Raw genomic sequence first — 21,617 nt, forward strand, 5'->3', positions numbered from 1 at the left:
TTATATTATCATTTTCACCTCCTTTTCTATGGTATTTTAAGTACATATGTTTACAGTATAAAAATAATTTGTATTAGTTTAACTGCGTAAAAGATCTCCTATAGTCTTTTATAGGCAATAAATCTATATATACTTGCTATAAATAGTTACATCTAACTGATTATAAATGACCTGAGAGTGCATGTTTACATTTTTAGTGTATAAAGTTAAGCTGATATTAAACGTTCTTACTCTGAATTTTTGGCTTTTAATCAGCATTTTCTAAACTAGGAATATTAATCAATGACATCACAATGCAACAAAAACAAAAGGATTTCTATGTTACTGTTTGAAAAGCTAGAATCAAAGGCTTCGTTTACTGGCAAATGTAATACAAAGCGGTATGTATGATGGTCACTCGTTACGAAAAATTAACAATTGGATCATGTGATATTTAGAGAGAAAATGATCATAAAGCAACTGGACAATTATCCCCGACTTTAGTAATAATAAATTACTTTTAACCATCATAATAATCCATTTTAAAGTTTCACCATTTTATGTTGGGCAAGTCTTCGTAGTTGCCATTATCCACAACTTACATTACCCTAGAAATTGCTTAAGTCTTTATTTTGTCTTAAAAGGACAGTGAATTATTTTGTTATAGTATATGTTTCTTATCCAAAGGGCATCTTGGATAATAATATGACAATTTGAAATATTTTTTGTGTGAATAAGAAACTGCGCTCATGAGAGGCAGCCATGTGGGAAGCAAACAAAGAGCTGATATTGATTTGAGAGCTCCTTTTCCCTCTCTTTAAAGAGCAGCAGCAACTTAGGAAGAAAGAATAGAGAAAAACAAAGAGAAACAAAGAAAGAAAGGAAAAGAAAGAAGAGAAGAGAATGGTATCTAGGGAGCAGAAAAGAGCGGCAGCACTGCATGAGAAGTTGCAACTTCTTCGTTCAATCACTAAATCTCATGCTGTAATTCTCTGCATTTCTCAGCCTTCAATTTCCCCTTTTCAATGGATTCCACTACATCTCAACTATATATATTTGTTGAACAACAACATTATTTATATATGAAGTGAAAAATCACAAACAAACAAAAAAAAATTTGCCTTTGAAATTCTCGTGTCCTCTCCTTTTCACCCCACCCCTTCCTTTCTCATTTCCTTAGAAAAAGAAATACCCATTAATTTTTTTCTCTTCATACCTTCATTCTTCTACATCAATTTTTTCAGTCTTTTCTTATGAGGAAACCTGTACATCATCAGTAAATTATGCAGAGTTACTGAAACCCGATAAATTAGGCAGTTGAAGGAGATATTACCATGCATTTATTGATTCACTTCCCTCAACAACGTGAATTGTTTTTCTGATTTCTTTGGAGTCTTTTTCTGCTTCATTATTTACTCCACCTAAAAAAGAGTAAAAAGGGCAAAACGAAGAAACATAACTTGATCTTTGTTCATTCATAGACATTCTTTTTCTAATGCATATCTGTACTAAAATAGACGAGCATACAAGTACAAACGAACTTTGAGGTTTCCTTTGATCCTGTCAAGTAAATTTGCTTCTTTATTGCAACTCCCAAGTGTGACTTAATTTGATTTTTCGTGTTTTCATGGCATGCAGATTAGTGAAACCTCAATCATAGTAGATGCGTCAAAGTATATTCAAGAACTGAAACACAAAGTGGAAAGGCTGAATCATGACATTACTACTACTACTACTACTCAAAGTTCCACCAACAATACTTCTTCATGGCCTGTAATATCTCCACCATAATTCTTTACTTAGTATATACATCTAATTTTATACTCATAACCTAATTTGACATTTCCTTTGTTCAAAAGTGACATTTTCTTTCTCATTATTTTTCCATCTGTTTATTTCCTGGAATTTTTTTGCAGCAAGTTGAAGTGGAAACCCTAGAAAAAGGTTTCTTGGTAAATGTATATTCAGAAAGAAGTTGCCCTGGCTTGCTTGTTTCTATATTAGAAGTTGTTGAGGAGCTTGGCCTTAACGTGCTCGAAGCTAGGGTTTCATGCACCGACACCTTTCGTTTAGAAGCTTTTAGTGGAGAGGTGATTTTCATGTCTTCATAAATTAAAAATGTCCATATATTATAAAAAGAACTATGTAACTAATCCATTTCTCTCTATTTTTTGATGGTTTTAAGAGTTTTCTCTTTTTCCATGCGACTTTAGTCTTTGACTAATCAGTTATTTCTTGCATTGGACTAATAACCAAAATTCTTTTTCCAATTATAGAATGAGGAGAATGAAGAAACCATCAATGCCCAAGTTGTGGCAGAAGCAGTTTTTGAAGCTATTAAGAACTGGAGGGAAAGCAACGAGCAAGGCTAATTAATCAATCAATGTAGCTTAATTAGCTATTAATTACAATCTCTCTTTCGTTTTTTCTGATCTTTAAGTTTAACTTTCCCCTCATCTAGTTATATAATCAGGAATTATTGGCTAGTCCATTAATTCAACAATATTATTGATGATCAAAGATCAATATTCATTTTGCCCAGTTCAAATGACTCTCATCGACACTTGAGAGATTTTATTTTCACGTAACTTGTAACAATCTGGAAAAAAGAAAAAAACTGTACTCTTATTTATTCTGTACAATCTAAAGTTTAGCAGAAAATTTGCGTCTTTGCGTATAAGTTGATTAATTTTAGCCCTACAATGTTTATCCTGTCAAATAGTACTTCCTATGTCAGTTTATTCAAATTTAGTCTCCTGGAAAGTGGGAAATGTATAGGCCTTCTACTTATGGGTATCTAAGACAAGAAGTCAAGGTGTTTTATTATTCCATAATTAATTAAATTGCCTAAATGGGTGCTTAATTAAGCAGCAAATTAAAAAAATGTTTTATTGGTTTTAAATTTATTACTATAGTTGATATCATGCTAGATATATATATATATATATATATATATATATATATATATATATATATATATATATATATCTTTGTTTGTCTTTGTCTGAGGTACATTAGAAAATAATTTGAAGTGTGTGATTCATGTATGTGAGATTAAGACACCTCCTGGTGTTTCTGTTTGTTATATACAATAATTTAAGATTCTGATCAGTGAAAACAGATGTATAAATAATAAATGCCATCATAAAAACTGGCCATTTTACCAACTTCTGACCTGACAACATTTGTTTGAGAAACGCAAAATCTTCATTTTGTAAAGTACAGTTGGGCCATTCTTGCCAGCCTAGTACCTGTGATAAATGCCAAAAGGTAATCTTACATTCAGAAAATGGAACCCTAAGCAAAAATAAAATAAAAATTTTTTAAAAGGGAAATTCCTCTTTTAGTGCATCATTTATTGACGGTCGGCGCTTTTAATTTTTTTCCTCGTGATACTCGGCTATTAAACCTTTAATTAGTAGACCGAACATAATAATCTAGAGTAATAGATTATGAACCGAATTACCACGTGTTAAAGTAAGCCAGGATTGCTATAGTATGTGGCTCCAAATTAAAGGTAACATATTTCTATAGATTGACTAAATTTCCTAAAGTTTTATCATCTTTTTGCCTAAAAGAAAAGTACCTAATTGTTCGGCACTTATCATAGTACAGTCGGCACACAATTAATGCATGGCTGAGCAGCACAAGCCTATAAGTGAAAGTTAAATGTGTTTAGTCACATATCAAAAACCAAAAATGAAATTTGCTAAAAATTGAGTGGCCAGAGGGCTAGACATGTGTCATTATCAAAGGTTAAAGTGTACTAAAATTGTTCTTTTTTTCCCTTTAAAATGCTTGGAATTGTCATGATCAAGGTTAAGGTGTACTAGATAGATATGATATGGTCGTAGTTTAAGCTCTGGAGTCATGCATAAGCTTTATCTTAAATCCAATTTGATGACACAAGTGCGCATTAGATTAAAGGGACTAAATCTTTTACAGCATTCATTACGTTTTTTCTTCTTTTTCCGTTTAACTATTCGGTTTCCAAATTGGTTCTACTGACTCGACTAATTATATATGATTCGCGTCAAGCAGGACCACTAAGGGGTGAAATATAATGTATCCCTACCTAATTGTAACAAGGAGACTGAAGAGTTACATGTAATCAATCAGATTTCAAGGAATTTCGTTTTAGTTAAAAGAAAATAAAAGAATGAGAAAAGGAGAGGATCGGAGGACTAAAATTTGTGGGGTAAATGGGAGCGAGGGCGAGAAGAAAGGAGAAAGATGCATGGAAGTATAGAAGTAGAGCGATGGTTTAGCCCTTTTTATCATTCCTTTCCTTTTCATTCAAACATGACACACTGAATTAGCTCCATCACCTTTTTCTTCTCCTCTTTTTCTACTTACTTTTTTGCTTTTATTTCCATTTCATTCAAACAAAACTAAGACCTAAAGAAAATGAAAATTGGAGTTTCAATTTGATGGTCCCGCCCGGACAATATCAGCTTGGAATATTGTTACACTCTTCACATTACTGCATTACATATATGCATATATATACACGTTTATCACTTAATCAAGATTAGTGGCGAAGCCAGAAATTTCATCTAGTGTGTTCAAACTTGAAATAAGTAAAAAAAAATCCTCAATAAAGGATGTTCAATATATGTTATATACCATTTAAATCTAATATTTTACCTATATATACAGTGTAATTTTTGGACGAAAGGTAATCAGTTGACCACCCTTAGGGCTATGTACCTTCACTCCTGATCAAGGTTAATAAATTAAATATGCATTTCGTTTTTATTTATCACTGCTTCATGATAATTCAATGTAGTTTCACCAAGCGCAACATTTTTTTAATATTACACAATGTACTTTAGGATCTTATATTAGGAAACCAACAAGTTCCTAGATATGTCAACAAACCCACCATATTGAAAAACTTAAGAATTAATTTAGATAACTGTTCATTTAATTGCTTAAATTAAAAATAATTGGCGGATATATAATATATACACAATTATAATATGTGTATAACTGTGTATATATAATCTATGTATACTAACTAAAAAAAATAAATAATGAACCCAACGGGTTATTTGCATAAAGATCTCGTGAAACTTGGTGTCATAAGTTCCTACACCACAAGGAATTTGGGCCTGAGCAGCAAATTTCATGGGCTATGATATGGCTTGAGGCCCGATATTGACTCTAAGCCCATCGCGCACATAATATATCGCGCCGAAGTCTAAAATAAGAAGAAAAATAATAAAGAGATTTTTACCTATATATACAATATATCAAATCTTATTACCAAAAATGTTCATAATTTGTTATTTACCCATGTAGTCCACACTTTTACTACAAATTATATACCAATCCAAAAATAGGTAGATTTTGCCACTAAAAAGCCCTAAAATGAAGGCACCATATCTGATGTGATTCTGTCAACGATTTTATTCTAATTTTTAAACTGAAGGAATTTTGAAACTGAAGGAGATCTCTCTTCCTGATGAAGGCACCAGTTGCGTAATTCTCTCCTTCCTCAACAGAAAGAGATCTCTGTTGATATCAGCTACAACAAAAAACGCAATCAAATTGTACAATTACTGAAGAGAGACTATATCTGTTCTTCGTCTCAAATTGTACAAAATTGCTCTTCGTCGATATCAGTACTTAAATTGTAGAAACTATATCTGTTCTTCGTCTTTTTTCCTATCAACTACATGAAATCATGTCAAAAATCCCAATAATGCTGAAATCGAATGGTAATTGGGATAACTATGGCAGATTTAGAGATTTTGAAGTTGATGCCATTGTGGTAGATGATAATGCAAGCTACGGAATTCTCAGTTCTACAATTGCAGAACAATTATCGATTGATACATCGGATAAAATTATAGAAATCAAATACATTGTGAACGAGAATTGTCCTCCAATGGAGATTAGGAATGATATGGGGGTTCGTGTGTACATGGAAACCAAAAAGGAGAATAAAAACTTAGGTTTGTATCCTTTATGTATAAGCGTAAGAGATTTCAATATGGAATTGGCAATCAACAATGAAAGCACCAGTGCAGGTATGTTTGATTCGACATTGCAGAGAGTTATGGTGTTACTATGTTATCTACAATATTACTACAATTACCTACAATTAAACTACAAAGCTCACATAGTACTGAAAAGGATAAAGCAATGTTGCTTTCAAAATTATCTACATAGAAACTACATTTATGAATTTATTGTTTGCAGGTTCGTCTGGATCCCTAAACTTACTTGAATTTCCATCCTCACCAGCTATAGAGGAATATCAAAGTGAAATAATAACTGAATCTACGCAAATATATATTGAAGAAGGACAAGTTTATCAGGACAAGCAAACAGTAGCTGCTGCAATGAAGAATTATTCAGTGATGCACAAGTTCCAGTTCAGAGTAAAAAGATCTAGTCATAGAAGGTATGTAGTTATTTGTGGATAATATATCAGCAAAATTAGTGTATGATTGAAGATAGGTGGGTTTTATAAATTGTAGTTAAATTGTAGTCAGTTTGTAGTTAATTGTAGTTTTTCATAAATTTGTGTAAATATTGTATTTCTTTTGTAGCTACTGGTTTATATGTGTTGCTGAAAGTTGTAAATGGCATTTCAAGGCAACTTCAATTAATGATTCGGCAATGTTCAAGATAAGAAGTTTCAGCCGTCAACACACATGCTGCCTAATGGACGAAACATTCATACAACGCAAACGTACTGCAGCAGTACTTGGTAGCATGGTCGTTCCAAAGTATTGTGATCCTAAGACTGTTTACACACCAAAGGACATACAAACTGACATGTTATCCGAACATGGACTGAACCTAAGCTACATGCAAGCATGGAGAGCAAAGGAAAAAGCTTTACAGTTTTTGAGAGGGAATCCGTGTGACTCTTACAATAAATTACCCAAATATTTTTATATTGTTGAGAAGAATTATCCTTGTTCTGTTGTTAAATTGAAGAAGGCAGCAGATGATTGCTTCTTATACGCATTTGTTACTCTTTGTACATCAATAAATGGTTGGCAACATTGTAGGCCAGTAATAGTGGTTGATGGGACATTCTTAAAGTCAGCCTACAGGGGGATTATGCTGACAGCAAGCACCATGGATGCAGCAGGTAAATAATGGAATAATTTTGTACTTATTTTGTAGACAGTCTTTAAAATGCAGTTAAATTGTAGTTATGTTGTAGTTATTTTGTAGTTATATAAAAGAATGTAGTTAACATGTCTATATTTCTCAATATATATTGTAGTTGTTATTTAATCATATTTTATGTCTTAAAAATGTAGGTACTATTTTTCCCTTGGCATATGCTGTGGTTGATTCTGAAAACGACGCGTCTTGGAAGTGGTTCTTTGAGCAATTCAAGGAGGCATATGGTGAAAGACCTTCAATGTGTGTTGTTTCAGATAGGCATGAGAGTATACTGAAGGCAACATCAGTTGTCTATCCGGAATTGGCACACTACTCTTGCATGTGGCATATATAGACAAATATAAGGTCAAAATTCAAGAAGGGACATCTACAATTACATGAATTGTACTTTGCTACAGCACGGTCATACACTCTGGATGAATTTAATGAAAGGATGTTGAAGATTGAAGAGGTAGACCTGCGTGTAAAGTCTTACCTATATGATATTGGCTATCATAGATGGTCAAGAGTACATGCAACGGTGAATAGAACTTTTACTATGACGTCAAACATTGCCGAGTCGTTGAATGCTGTAACAAAAGATGCAAGAGAGCTTCCAATATTTGATCTATTTGAGTATATGAGGACTCTTCTTGAACGTTGGATAAAAGAAAAGTTATCGAAGGCAAATGGTACTTTCACATACCTTGGTCACAAATACAACAAAGAATTGGAAGACAACAGTACATTATCTCATAAACTAAGGGTAAGATATTTTTTTTTGGTGCAGTAGAATCAAAAAAGTACTAGCTGCAGTGTTTCCAGATTGTAGTTAAACTGTGTTCAAATTGTCGGTAATAATAGTTTGTAGATGAGTTGTAATATATTTGTTGCTGATTTGTAGGTAAATTGTTGATAATCCATTTTAATGATTGATGTATTATTATTTCTGTTTGGTCTTCAATTGTAGGTGAGGGCTTCAACAGATCATATACATACTGTGTTAGATGGTGTGAAGCGGTACATTGTGTGTCTAGAAAACAAAAAATGTAGCTGTGGACAATTCTAACTTGATGAACTTCCATGCGCGCATGCTTTGGCAGCATTAAGGCATAGGAATGAAACATACGAAAACTATTGCTCTCCGTATTACACAAGGAAGAGCCTTCTGCTTACCTATGAAATGCCAGTAAATCCTCTTCCTGATGAAGGCAAATGGGATGTGCCACAGCATATTTTGGATGAGGTAGTAAAGCCACCGGCGGGAGATAAAAGGCAGCCAGGGAGACCTCACAAGGAAAGATATAAAATATTTGATGAAATAAAGTCAAAGAAATACAAGGTGTCATGTGGAAATTATGGAGGTGAAGAGCATAACAAAAGAACTTGCAAGAATGCGCCGAAAAAGAAATGAATATCATGTAGTTAGAATAGTTATTCAAAATAAATGTTAGTGAGCTCAAATTATCGGATTTTCTTGTGTAATTGTTTTTTTGAAGATGAATAAGAAGTATAAACATCAATTTGTGTATCTGCACTATTTATGTTTTTATGTATTCTGTCAAGCATCTAAAGTTGTCTTTTTTTTATAGAATAGTTAAACTTTAATATTTACTGTATACAAAAAAACTGATATTAATAAAGAATACATTCAACGTAAATTGTATCCAGATTGTAGTGAATATGTAGTTTAACTGTGTTAGAACTGTAGTCCTGTTATTCATATGTAGAGGAGTTGTAGTTAAAATGTAGTTTGACGTAGTTTAAATGTAGATAAATTGAATTTTTTTGATAAACCTTGTTGATAAAAGATGGCTAAATTATTTTATATGATTCATATATTTATTTTATCTTTATGCTGTGTAACAAATGACAGTTATATACAGATATTACTTGGCACTTGAAGGTATTTATAAAAATAACTTGAAGATTAAAGTCAAATTGTAAGACAAAGCTGTTGCTGTAAAAATGTAATCAGAGTACTCGAGTATAATGTAATCAACAAAAAGTGTTGTAGAAAACCAAAACGACATATTTCCTACATTGTTTTCCAATTCAACTACCAAATTTCACAGACCAAACTAGGAACACAATAGTCTATTTCTTCTTTCGTTGCAATCTAGTCCTCTCGTTTTTTGCCGGAGCACCCTTCCTTCTTGCTAGCCTGCCAGTAACCTCACTCTCACTGATTGACCCATTTTCTTGCTTCTTTGTTGCATAGTCCCACAGTAGAGCTCCATAGCGTCTACGGTGTTGGTCAATATCAGAAAGATCTTCCTTTGGGATTGCCAAATCTCCAAGGCTAACATACTCCGCAAATGCAGCCACAAATACACCACAATCGCTGCATAAGATGAGAATTTTTCATTATATAACAAATGATTAAAATAAAAAAATTAAACATATAGAAAGGGAGATTATTTTTTTACACTGAGCCTTCCTTTTGTTGTGGAATCTCAGCAACCATCCATTGTATGTCGAGAGGGTCCGTAACTGGTTTCTCGATGTATGCCTTTGTTGTCTTGAAGTTAATGTATTTACGTTTACCATAGAAACTAGTGCATGACAAATACAGAGGGATAATGATTGAAAACTTGTCAACCAATGTCTCAACTGTTTTATGACGGTTTGCTCTCACCATGGAATCATAAACATAAAGTTGCCTGTCCTTTATGTCAAAAACTAGCAACAACCAATGGAAGTTCTCTACAAGGTTCACAGGCATGAGCATATAGTCAACAAGATCCCAGGCAACATTAGCAAGAATTCTGTACCCGAGAATATATTCTCCAACATCATCTTCGGGTTTAATAACCGAATACCTTTGTTCCGGTGGAGAACTTATGAACTTGTCATAGATTCTTTCAATCTTTGTCTTGAACAAGCAATCCGTGGTTGTGAACCTAGTATTATTGTTGGGGCTATATTTGCCTCTTTTTCGCAGATAATACATAATAACATCAATGTGCTGCCAAAATAGAATAAACATATACAATAAGGTACGGTGTAACCACACTTGTCTACAAGACAGCTACAGATTAACTACAATTTGAATTTATTAAAAACTCTAACAGATTGCTGCAAATTAGCTACACTATAACTACATAAATATTACAGTTAGTCCAAGTACCTCACAAAATGTAATTTAATTGTAGTTTGTATGAACCATAGTGAACAAGTACTATATGTACAATTGACCCATCAGACTACAAAACAACTACACATTAACTATATTTATGCACTGTCTACATTTATTCACTATACAGAGGAACAAATGAAACATACCACCTAACTTAAGGTCCTAATAATCAGCAAGTTCAACCTATAGTTAATATTAATAGGCACAAACACAAGCTCTACAATATTACTACAAGGTAACTACAGTTGTGGCACACAGATATTCCAAGTCAGTCAAAAGTACCAAAATTCTAGTTTGTACATACAATCATCATCACATATGATACATAAGGTCCATAAAAAGCAAAATTTCACAGCTGAGACATAAATATAGTAACATATATATGTTGTCTACAATATTACTACAATTACACATCATAGCTGAAAAATAAACTACAATTACACTACACAGCTGAAGATAAAACAGATATTGTGAATGATTCTGTTCTTTATACTTACTGTGTTATTGATGACTTGTCCGGGGTGAGCAAGATCATAAAACCAGTCCTTCTTATCAATCTTTTCACAACCAAAATCCAACCAAGGCTTGATTTGGTTATCCTTCTTGGAAAAGTAATATTTCCTCCTGTAATAACAAAAAAATATCAAATACAAAAAATTGACAAAATGAATTACAATTTTAAAGTATAAAAATGGTGAACAAACAGTGTAAAATGAAGCATTCATACCTCCTAGATACTTTATCACTACGAATGTATAACCAGTTGGTGAACCTTTCTGTCAATTCAGGATCTACATTTTCACCTATGACACTTGTGAAGGGGTGCTTGAGGTAAAAAAATTTAGGTCCAACAGATGTGCTGCCTCCAGAACTATACAAAGATGTGAAAGGTGATCGTGCATGTTTTCCCGGTTGCCTGGTTCTACCGGGATGAACAGGGGTTGATTCATCTGGTATGGGCTCGCCATACATGACCAACTGTGATAAGTTTTCTGGCAGCTCAAAGTCATCCAATGTCAAACCTTTGTTGTCAATGCCTTCAGGAACAACTTTTTTATCAATGCCTTCAGGAACAACTTCAGTCACAGTCACACCGTGAATTGGCGACTGTGGAACTTCACCTTCTGTAGATAAGTGTAGATCTATGTAGATATGAACAGTATTATGGAGTTATAGAGAATATATTACCTGCTTGTTGTGCCTCAGCTACTTCATCAATTACTGGTTCTTCCTCAATATTTCCTTGTAGATGTTCTGCTGAAACTTCAGCTTGAATGAATAATTAGAAATGAGAATTGTAGATATATGTAGGAATATGTAGTTAAGGTGTAAATTATTAAAATTTTGCATAAAAACCTTATTGTAATGAAGGAATGGTTCTGTACCTGCTTTATATGCCTCAACTGCTTCTTGGAAGTCAGGATATAAGTCAACATGTGGTTGAAAATGTTCTGGAGAAATTGTAGCTGCAACACATAGTAAAAAAATGATTAGTATAATTAAATAATGCTGTCTTGAAATTTGTAGATATGTATGTAGGAATTTTGTAGATACATGTATTGCTTGTGCTTCCATGCAGTTGATCAGCAGCATTGAACTGGAATTGCTGGTTGTTCTCTCCTTGATGTTGGTAATTATTTTTTGTTGAACTACCAGCAAACTACAATTTTGGGGAATATTTGAGACTACTTTATTCATATGTCTTAATTAGTCTTAGTACAAAATTATATGTAAATTCTTACCTTTGACTCGTCCAAATCAAACCTCTTGTTTATCACATTCATAACACCCTTCAAAGATTGATCTATGAACTCTCGAAGGCTTGAGAGTTCCTCAAAAACAGCCTTCCTATAGGCATCTAACTTTCCATCAACCTAAAAATTAAATATATAATTAGTTGGTAGTCTTATTCTAACTGCTACAATTACACTACAATTCAACAAACTATAATTGTTATAGATTTATACCACAAATTAACTACAATGTATAACATACTATAATTGTTATGTAATGAAGTTAAAATGTAGCAAATGATGTCAATATATTGTAGTTATTCATAATACCTGCTCAATCCCCTTTTCCAACTTCATGAGCTTGCTACTGACAGATTCAATGTCCTCTTGACAATCTGTATATTTGGGTTCAAATGATGGAGAAGCAGCAGTTGGAACATGTGATGGTTGAGCACCATGTTCATCTTCATACTGAATCTTGTCTGGCAGATTAAGCACTCCAAGCTCTTCTCCAGATTCAATCATGTTTGTGAACTGAATGATGAAAATAACAGTTAATTCAAGTGACAAAAAAATGTAGATTCAATGTAGTTATTATGAATGTAATTGTAGCATCATACAAAAGTGGAAAAAATACCTTGATCCACTCAGGCTTGATCATCTTCTCTTCAATTGAAGTTAACCAAATCTGCCCCTTTGTAGCTGACCATCTTAAAATGCGAGGTATAGATTCAGAACATCTCGTAGCAAGCTCGGTGCTGACGGACGCGCAACACTCATATAGCCACACTTGCAAGGCTAATGAGCATCCCCGTATCAGATAAGAATATACATGGGGATTAAGACGATGTCGGACAGATTCAATAACCTGCTTGAAGGATTTGATACCCCATGGGTATGACTCAAAATTACCAGACTCTATTAGAAAGAACATAAACTTGTCTATGAAAGTCACATGGTCTTTATCAGAAGGACAAACAAAAAATTCCAACATATAAAGAATGCACAACTTCACCGCATCCACATCGTTTGCCCATGCTTTATTAGTCACTACATTTTTCAAATGCCATTTCTCAACCCTTTCTTTGTTCGGAAAATATGTATTCATTAAAGGGCTAACATAGGTGGAAGTGTAACCATAGTCTGAAAACTTATTCACACAATTAAGACCAGTTATCAACCCAAATTCTCTCAAGGAAAAATTCAATTTTTCACCCTTAAATAGTACTGAAAAATATGAGTCAGTAGACTTTGTCAATTCATACTTCATCAGAAGATGAAGTGATTGGTTTTGCATACAGATTGTGGGGAGACCTAATAAGTAACCAAAACAAATTTTTCTGAAAACCCTTAAAGCATTCGGAGAGAGTAAAGCTTGTATCTGGCTAGGTATGCTAGGATCACACAAACTGTGGAATCTAAGCACACCATAATCAACATTTTGTTGTGCAAAGTAAGGTCCATTCTGTAGAAAATATAAAATTAATGAACATTAGTAGTTTGCATAAAAAGGAAGCAGTAATCTACATATAACTACATGACAAATACAAAATATAACTAGAAGAAGAATAGCCTACCCACACCTATAACTACAAAACAATAACAGAAGAACAATGCACGTGTAAACATTATCTACAGGATGTAACAGTTACTTCAAGTATCTCACATAAATGTAGATTAACTGTAGTTAGAATGAAGTTAAATATATGAGCTATACAGGCTACAATAAAAAATAACATATCTACAATTTAACCATCAGACTACACATCAACTACAAACTAACTACATTTATACACTGTCTAAGAGTCACAGTTCCAATTAAACTACAAAATTGAGACAAAGAATATACAAAACAGTTACTTCAAGTATCTCACATAAATGTAGATTAACTGTAGTTAGAATGAAGTTAAATATATGAGCTATACAGTCTACAATAAAAAATAACATATCTACAATTTAACCATCAGACTATACATCAACTACAAACTAACTACATTTATACACTGTCTAAGAGTCACAGTTCCAATTAAACTACAAAATTGAGACAAAGAATCTACAAAACAGTTACTTCAAATATCTCACATAAATGTAGATTAACTGTAGTTAGAATGAAGTTAAATATATGAGCTATACAGGCTACAATAAAAAATATCATATCTACAATTTAACCATCAGACTACACATCAACTACAAACTAACTACATTTATACACTGTCTAAGAGTCACAGTTCCAATTAAACTACAAAATTGAGACAAAGAATCTACAAAATTAGGACAACACCACATTTTACCAAAATACACTTGAACAATCAAGGAAGAACAATGCACGTGTAAACATTATCTACAGAATGTAACAGTTACTTCAAGTAACTCACAAAATGTAGATTAATTATATTTAGAATGAAGTTAAATGTAGCAGCAATACAGGTTGCAATGATAAATACCATCTCTACAATTTAACGATCAGACTACAAATCAACTACAAACTAACTACAGTTATACACTGTCTAATAATCACAGTTTCATTAAACCTACAAAATTGCGACAAATAATCTACAAAATTAGGACAATACCACATTTGGCCAAAAAACACTTGAACACTAAATTAACACTTGAACAACAGTTTTTTACAACCAAAATCAAACTACAAAACAGTGAGGAAACATAAATAGTGTTTACCTTTATTGAAATTTTTTGGTGAACCAATTTTGGTACTTTTTTTGAGGGTTTCTTCTTTTTTGGTTTTGATGAAGAAGGAGAGACCTTGTGTTTTTTCACAGATGGAACTTTGGGGAATCATCTACAAAATCGTCATCTACACTCAACTCTTTCCCCTTGCGTTTGAGTTGATTCTCGACTAGTTTATCAACTCCACCAACATCAACATCGTGCAAATGCTTGCTTCTCATTTCCGCACGAATTTGTCTAGGAGATGAAATACCAGTAGTTTGTTCACTTGCATGCGTCGATTGTGGGTTTTTGGGTGGTGATTTTGGTGTTAAAACACCCAAATCAAAGGTTGAAATATCAGCTAATATAGCTTTTGATGATTTTTTTTGGGGAGTGTTGTTTTTTTTCATGATTTCGGAGTTGAAGACAAAGATGGAAGTGAATTCAAATCGTGGGGGATACAACTGAAGGTAATTAAGTGGAGAAGAAAGTGATGGTAATTGTGGGTGAGAAGAGATTGTACGAGAATGGAGGAAAATCGTGGGGGTGGGGTGGGGTGGGGGGGGGGGAATTAACTGAAGGTAAATCGTGAGGGGGTGGGAGGAGAGAAAGGCGGGTAAACGAAATAACGTGAAAATATTGTCCTAAAATCACGCCTACAATAAATGAAGGAATAATTATACCCTTAATTTGTATATAAAAGGTAATTTGGTATGCTTAAATGTAATTAACACAATCCTTAAATAATGAAGGTAATAAAGTTTGATGTATGGTATAGATAGGTAAAAATCCCAATAATAAAAGTAACAAGGAAGCAATGTAATTTTGTAAAAATGGCGTGTGGTAGCCACTAAATACGGTGATGTTTTTTTTTATTCACCAATTCTAATGCTAAGTAAAAATAGCCACTATTCTATTAAAATTATTTCGAAAAGACATTTTTACCCTTTCTTCCCTTTCTTTTCTTCCCAAACCCTCGCTTCTCTTTGTACAGAAGTGACTGGCTATGTGTGTTTCTCTCTCAATCTCTTTTGTGTATTTTTTCTCTCAGTAACCCTCGCTCCTAATTTCTCTTCTCTCAAACACCAATTTTACTACAAATTCAGTTAAGCATTCACTTAAAATATAATCTGCATACCGGTTTTGTCTTCTCCGTTGTAAACACAGAATTAGTTTCTCAAAACAAAAGTTATTCTCTATTTCCAAAAACCAAAACACTGAAACAAGTATTGAATTGTAAATGAAGCATTTGGTCCAGTTCACAATAAAAGTAAGACAATTAATTTGGAAGGAGGAGTAAATTTACTTATAGAAAAACACATTCCATATTAAATCGTCTTCATAAAGGATGACATATTTAAGTAGAAATTAAAAGAAACTCGATTAAGAAACTCAAAAATTAAGGACATGTAGTCCTGAAGTCCTGAAATTAAGTTCAAAAGTTAAGGACAATAGGTACTGAAGTCCTGAACTTCGAATAACAAGCTCAAAAATTAAGGACAATAGGTCGTGAACTTAGGCTAAGAAGCCCAAAAGTTAAGGACAATAGGTCTTGAACTTACAGTTACAAGTTCAAAAGTTAAGGACAATAGGTCTTGAAGTCCTGAACTTAGACTAACAAGCTCAAAGGTTAAGGACATAGGTCCTGAACTTAGGCTAAGAAGCCCAAAAATTAAGGACAATATGTCCTGAACTTAGACTAACAAGTTCAAAAGTTAAGGATACTTGGTCCTGAACTTATAGTTACAAGTTCAAAAGTTAACGACATGTAGTCCTGAAGTTAAGTTCAAAAGTTAAGGACATGAGCAGAAGAGTATTTTTGTCCGGACAGTTAAAGTTTGTTAAAACAGTGGCTAAAGACTAAAGACATTTTAAACAGTGGCTTAAAAGTAAATACATGTGTTATTAGTGGCTAACCGTGTACTTCCCCTGTTATTTTCCAAATTTTTTCTGTCATGTATACTCTTGGAGGTGTTTGTATAGCATACAATTAACTCAACATACAAACAAATAATATAATCTTATGCTGTTCCAAAAAATCAAACACCAAGCCTTTTATTTTTAATATCTATAAAAGAAGCCCTTGTAATCTGTACAGTAAGATGAGGATTCTTGAGTGCAAATGCATCAAATCTAGCTGTAAAAACAATATCTTCCATGTTCTTAACAATGAAATTTAACGATGTCTCCTTTAAAGACAGGTTAGAACAAGTGTCCGAAATCTCTAAAATGTCGAGAGCGTTCGATGAGTTCAACGATCCCAACATTTGATGCTCACAAAATTTCTGCAAGAAGGGGATTTCGTACTTGTCTGCTGCTATTGACAATGAGTAGACGTGTTTTTCCATCTTCTCTTTACTCAAGTCTCCACTGTAAAGGAACTCTAATAGAGACTCTAATTCCTCGTAGTTAAGTTCAGGTAAAGTTATTGTGTCACTTGGTGGAGCTTTGCAACCATCTGAGTCCAATATATTCTTGAATATATCAGATCTTGCTGCCTGTCATTTTTAAGAAAATACATGTTGTTATCATCATATAAGGTCATGCACTTATTGTTAAATAATTTCACTCAAACTGTAAAAGTTTCAAAATACTCTGTAACTGAATATAAGCTAAATCCATTCTACTTAACAGTTTTTTGAGACTGGTTATTCTTTACCTAATAGACACATTGGACGTCTTATCATGTTTCATAACATAGTGGTTATTGAGTAAAATAAGTTTTGTTAGATTATATGAAGCAAAGTTAACAGTTTTTCTTTTCGGCTTCATATCTAATTGAGGGTGCCTATTTGTTGAGATAAAAGATAAATTATTAAACGAGTTTAAGTTATATATATATATATATATATATATATATATATATATATATATATATATATATATATATATATATATATATATATATATAACTCTACAGGCCGATGAATCCACCATGAACATTTATTGATAAGCTTTCTTAAAATATGAGATTTGTAATCTTGAAAATAAGATTAGTTACTTACCATAACATGTAAACTTAACCTAATGGTGTAAAATTTTCATACACTAACGATGTATTATATGACGTGTATATAACTTAAACTCTAAATAGAATATGGGGACGTGTAAAATACTGGTTGAAGATTTTATTTTTTTTTTTCTTTCAATTTTTATGTGTATTGCTTATACTCCGTACTTATTATAAATCTAATACTGTAATACACAGGAATTAGTTATTCATGAAGAAAAAAAAAGATGATTACCAGAAGAGCTCGATGTGCCGGTATGGAGGGACCATCATTCCCAGGCTTAATTAAAATATCGGTATGAATATGATCTCTGAAGGCAACAACAAACCCACTTAGATAATTCAGTTTCTCGTTTAATTCCTCCTTCATCTCCTTCAATTCTTTCACCCATTTCAACGCATTTACAAATCCCTGTTGGAACAAAATATCAATTACTATAAATTCCCAATCGGTAAAGGTGCAATTGTGTAAAAATAAAATAAAAAAGGTGATTCTCGGTTTAATTTGGGTTAATTCTTAGAACAATTAAAAGGAGCAGAAAAAACTTAAGTTCCCTTTCCATTTTGTCACTTACATGCATGGCATCTATAATTCTGACTTCGAGTTTTAGTACCCTTACACCATCACAAATAACATCCAATTAAGAACAAATAAAATTTCTTAAATTTTTTGGTTTTCTCTTTGCTTCCCAAGACAGAATTATGAACTACATATATATGAACAAAGATTGTATAGCAAATTCCAGCATGGGCAAAAACATTAGGTGATTTCTTTTCATCTGTCTAAACCTACGGTACTTGTGTTGGTGGGTGGTAAGAGCAAGTAACCCGTGAAATTGTCGCACAAGTTGACTCGGACATCACGACGACGGTTATCGAAAAAACAAACAAACAAAAGATTGTATAGGCAACCAAAAAGGAAATGATACCTTAATAGAAGGATTGGATGAAGAAGCAGAAAGTCCAGTTACTGTTTTATTATCAGTTCCTTTGGTGTTGTCGCTGTGATCATTTCTGTTGGTCAAGGTAATAATAGTTCTGGCTCCCTCATAACAAGCTCCGCAAATTGTATTTCTTGGTGGCCTTGGAATAAATGGCATAGCACTACATATTGAACAATCCATCTCTGCCTTCTTCTATGTTTCTGATGAATGAATACAAGTAACTCAAAAGAAGAAGATGAGATGATGGAAAAGAAGAAGAAAAGTGGACTTAGAATGATGGCGCTGCCTTTTCATTTCTTCATTATTATAAAGTTTAATAGAACTTTATGCTCCAATATATGTTAAAGAATTGTAAAGGGGAGGCAAAACTATTGCTATGCTTTCTTTATAAGCTGACAATATTAATTAATAGCGACTTATCTACGTTTTTGTAATCCTTTTATAATTAGTATGATTGATCTATATGTTCATGTGGGGCAAGCTAGCATTATATTCCTTCTTTTTGTAAAAGATGCAAGAACCTTTCTTTTTTTATTAAACAGTTAAAAGAAATTATTTTGATTAGAAGAATGGAATATTAAACTAATCCAACCAGCTTGACTTAATTATTAAGTTCATGTAATTATCCACCAGCTAACTTATGGGCATCATTCAGTTCCAGCGAGGAAAGATTGTAAAAAAGAAAATAAAAAAAAGGATTAGTAAAATTAAGAAAAATAATGAGAGTGTTGGTTGGCCATGTCTTTTTTGAGTAGGTTGTAAGGAGAAAAGAATTGGTTAAGAAGCTGAAACTAAGAATATAAAAGTTAGGAAGTGGAAAAGGACTTTCCAACCTTACACAGCAAAAATGAGGTAAGACTAGCACGTCCTCCAATAGACATTAAACAAACTCTCGTAAATCCTGTCGACCCAAACCTAAAATTTGTTATACTCGATTATAGCATGTTCAGTAAAAATTTCAAAATTTGCTTATTTCAAAATTGTTTTATTCAGAACTGCTTTTGAAAAAGTATTTTGAACAGCATTGTCACGATCCGGATTTTTCACCCTCGGGAGTCGTGATGGCGCCTACTAATACGAGCTAGGCAAGCCGACTGTTTGAACAAATTACCTTTTTACAAATTTTATATTCTTTAACAATTATAAAACAATAACGTGTGGACAACGGAAATTACAATAAGCGGAAGAAATGCAGTAAACTATTCAAAATATGTATCCAGTATAACTGTTTGAGCCTCGACCACCAAGAACAAGTGTCACAGTTTCACAGACGATCTAAGAATACTACATACAAAGTCTGAAAGATAAAAGATACACTATTTCTGAACTAAGTAAATGAAACAGGAGTAAAGGGAGAGAGGGAGACGCCAGGGCCTGCGGACACCTGCAAGACTTCCTTGAATCTCCGCGTGGACTGAAGGCAGCCACCCAATCTACGGTCTAAAAGTTGTTGCTCCGGGATCTGCACACAGTGCAGAGTGTAATATCAACACAACCGACCCCATGTGCTGGTAAGTGCCTAGCCTAACCTCGGCCAAGTAGTGACGAGGCTAGGACCAGACTACCAAATAAACCTGTGCAATTTAACTATATACAGCAGAAAAGAAGAACAATAATATACAGTCAAGTATGGGAAGGGTAACATGCTGCGGGGGAACTATCAATTTAAAATAGAAAGACAACAAGTAATTGAAAGAAACAACATATCTCAGATATCAACAAAGAATTAGAAATCAATAAGTGCATGGCATCACCCTTCGTGCTTTTACTCTCGTCCTCACCAAAACAATCAAGTAATGAAATGTGCACGGCATCACCCTTCGTGCTTTTACTCTCGTCCTCACCAAAACAATCAAGTAATGAAAATGTGCACGACATCACCCTTCGTGCTTTTACTCTCGTCCTCACCATATAATCAATGTAATTGACACAGAACTGTACATCGTGCGGTACGACATCACCCTTCATGCGTTACATTCTTTCCTCACAAATCATACAAGACATCACCCTTCGTGCTTTAATACTCTTCCCCACCCAAACAACAATCACAAACAATAGGGAAAGGGAATAAATAAAATTACAATAAGAATCCCGGCAAGAGAACAATAGTTCAACAATTAAGTCCCGGCAAGGGAACAATAGTTCAACAATTAAGTCCCGGCAAGGGAACAACATCAAATGAAACATCAATATCCCGGCAAGGGAGATAACTTCAAAAGCAACAATATCCCGGCAAGGGAGGCCACATAATAATTCTCTTCTTTTTCTCACTTTTACTTCACAGCTCACTTCACAACTCGAGTCAATGCTCCAAAAGGTTCAATTACCACTTATACTTTCACATTTCATAGTACAACTTGAGTCAACGCTCCTCAATTTCAAATGTCTCAATTACTTCCACAAACTTTGCCCAACAATAGAAATCATCATCAAAGCATGAATAATACGACGAAGTCATAATAATCACAATATAAGACTCACTGGCATGCTTGACCCCAATGTATAGATACTCGTCACCATGCCTATACTTCATACTCGATAAATACCATATAGCAAATAGGACTCGACTCCTAATCCCTCAAGCTAAGGTTAGACCAAATACTTACCTCGATGCCACGAACACAATTCAAGTCTCTACTATCGTTTTACCTCTTGATTCTACCTCCAATACGCTCGTATCTAGCCACAAGTTACTTAATTACATCAATAAATGCTAAATGAATCAATTCTAATGCATGAAAATGAGTTTTCTAAAGTTTTGCCCAAAAAGTCAAAAATTGCCCCCGGGCCCATATGGTCAAAACCCGAGGTTCGAACCAAAACCCGATTACCCATTCCCCCAAGAACTCAAATATATAATTTATTTTGAAATCGGACCTCAAATTAAGGTCCAAATCTCCAATTTTTAAAATACCTAGATTCTACCCAAAACACCTAATTTCCCTAATGAAAATCATTGATTTTGAGTTGAAATCATGTGAAAAGATGTTAATGATTGAAGAAAACTAATT

At 33.4% G+C, this 21,617-nt stretch overlaps 4 protein-coding genes across 4 annotated transcripts; 2 read left to right on the plus strand and 2 right to left on the minus strand.

Moving 5' to 3' along the window:
- The first annotated feature begins 734 nt into the window (after positions 1 to 734).
- LOC107772985 (transcription factor SCREAM2-like) lies at positions 735 to 2,640 on the plus strand. The gene is made up of 4 exons (XM_016592441.2): positions 735 to 963; positions 1,618 to 1,752; positions 1,896 to 2,069; positions 2,256 to 2,640. Exons 1-4 carry the CDS (start codon positions 883 to 885, stop codon positions 2,349 to 2,351), a joined length of 486 nt encoding a protein of 161 aa, XP_016447927.2. The 5' UTR covers positions 735 to 882; the 3' UTR covers positions 2,352 to 2,640.
- A 3,046-nt stretch (positions 2,641 to 5,686) lies between these two features.
- LOC142181958 (uncharacterized) lies at positions 5,687 to 8,524 on the plus strand. The gene is made up of 7 exons (XM_075255675.1): positions 5,687 to 6,014; positions 6,187 to 6,391; positions 6,540 to 7,090; positions 7,266 to 7,397; positions 7,530 to 7,876; positions 8,081 to 8,159; positions 8,214 to 8,524. The coding sequence occupies exons 1-7, from the start codon at positions 5,687 to 5,689 to the stop codon at positions 8,522 to 8,524; spliced, it is 1,953 nt and encodes a 650-aa protein (XP_075111776.1).
- Positions 8,525 to 9,207: 683 nt separating this feature from the next.
- On the minus strand, positions 9,208 to 14,891 carry LOC142181959 (uncharacterized). The gene is made up of 11 exons (XM_075255676.1): positions 14,787 to 14,891; positions 12,620 to 13,447; positions 12,313 to 12,516; positions 11,992 to 12,123; positions 11,804 to 11,909; positions 11,635 to 11,715; positions 11,438 to 11,518; positions 10,977 to 11,373; positions 10,747 to 10,873; positions 9,540 to 10,078; positions 9,208 to 9,454 (listed from the first exon to the last, which is right to left on the minus strand). Exons 1-11 carry the CDS (start codon positions 14,889 to 14,891, stop codon positions 9,208 to 9,210), a joined length of 2,847 nt encoding a protein of 948 aa, XP_075111777.1.
- Positions 14,892 to 16,681: 1,790 nt separating this feature from the next.
- On the minus strand, positions 16,682 to 19,022 carry LOC107820779 (BTB/POZ domain-containing protein At3g56230-like). The gene is made up of 3 exons (XM_016647124.2): positions 18,592 to 19,022; positions 17,898 to 18,074; positions 16,682 to 17,150 (listed from the first exon to the last, which is right to left on the minus strand). Exons 1-3 carry the CDS (start codon positions 18,784 to 18,786, stop codon positions 16,692 to 16,694), a joined length of 831 nt encoding a protein of 276 aa, XP_016502610.2. The 5' UTR covers positions 18,787 to 19,022; the 3' UTR covers positions 16,682 to 16,691.
- Positions 19,023 to 21,617: the final 2,595 nt, after the last annotated feature.

The sequence above is a fragment of the Nicotiana tabacum genome, chromosome 6 (genome assembly GCF_000715075.1).
Source record: "Nicotiana tabacum cultivar K326 chromosome 6, ASM71507v2, whole genome shotgun sequence".
Classification (NCBI taxonomy): Eukaryota; Viridiplantae; Streptophyta; class Magnoliopsida; order Solanales; family Solanaceae; genus Nicotiana; species Nicotiana tabacum.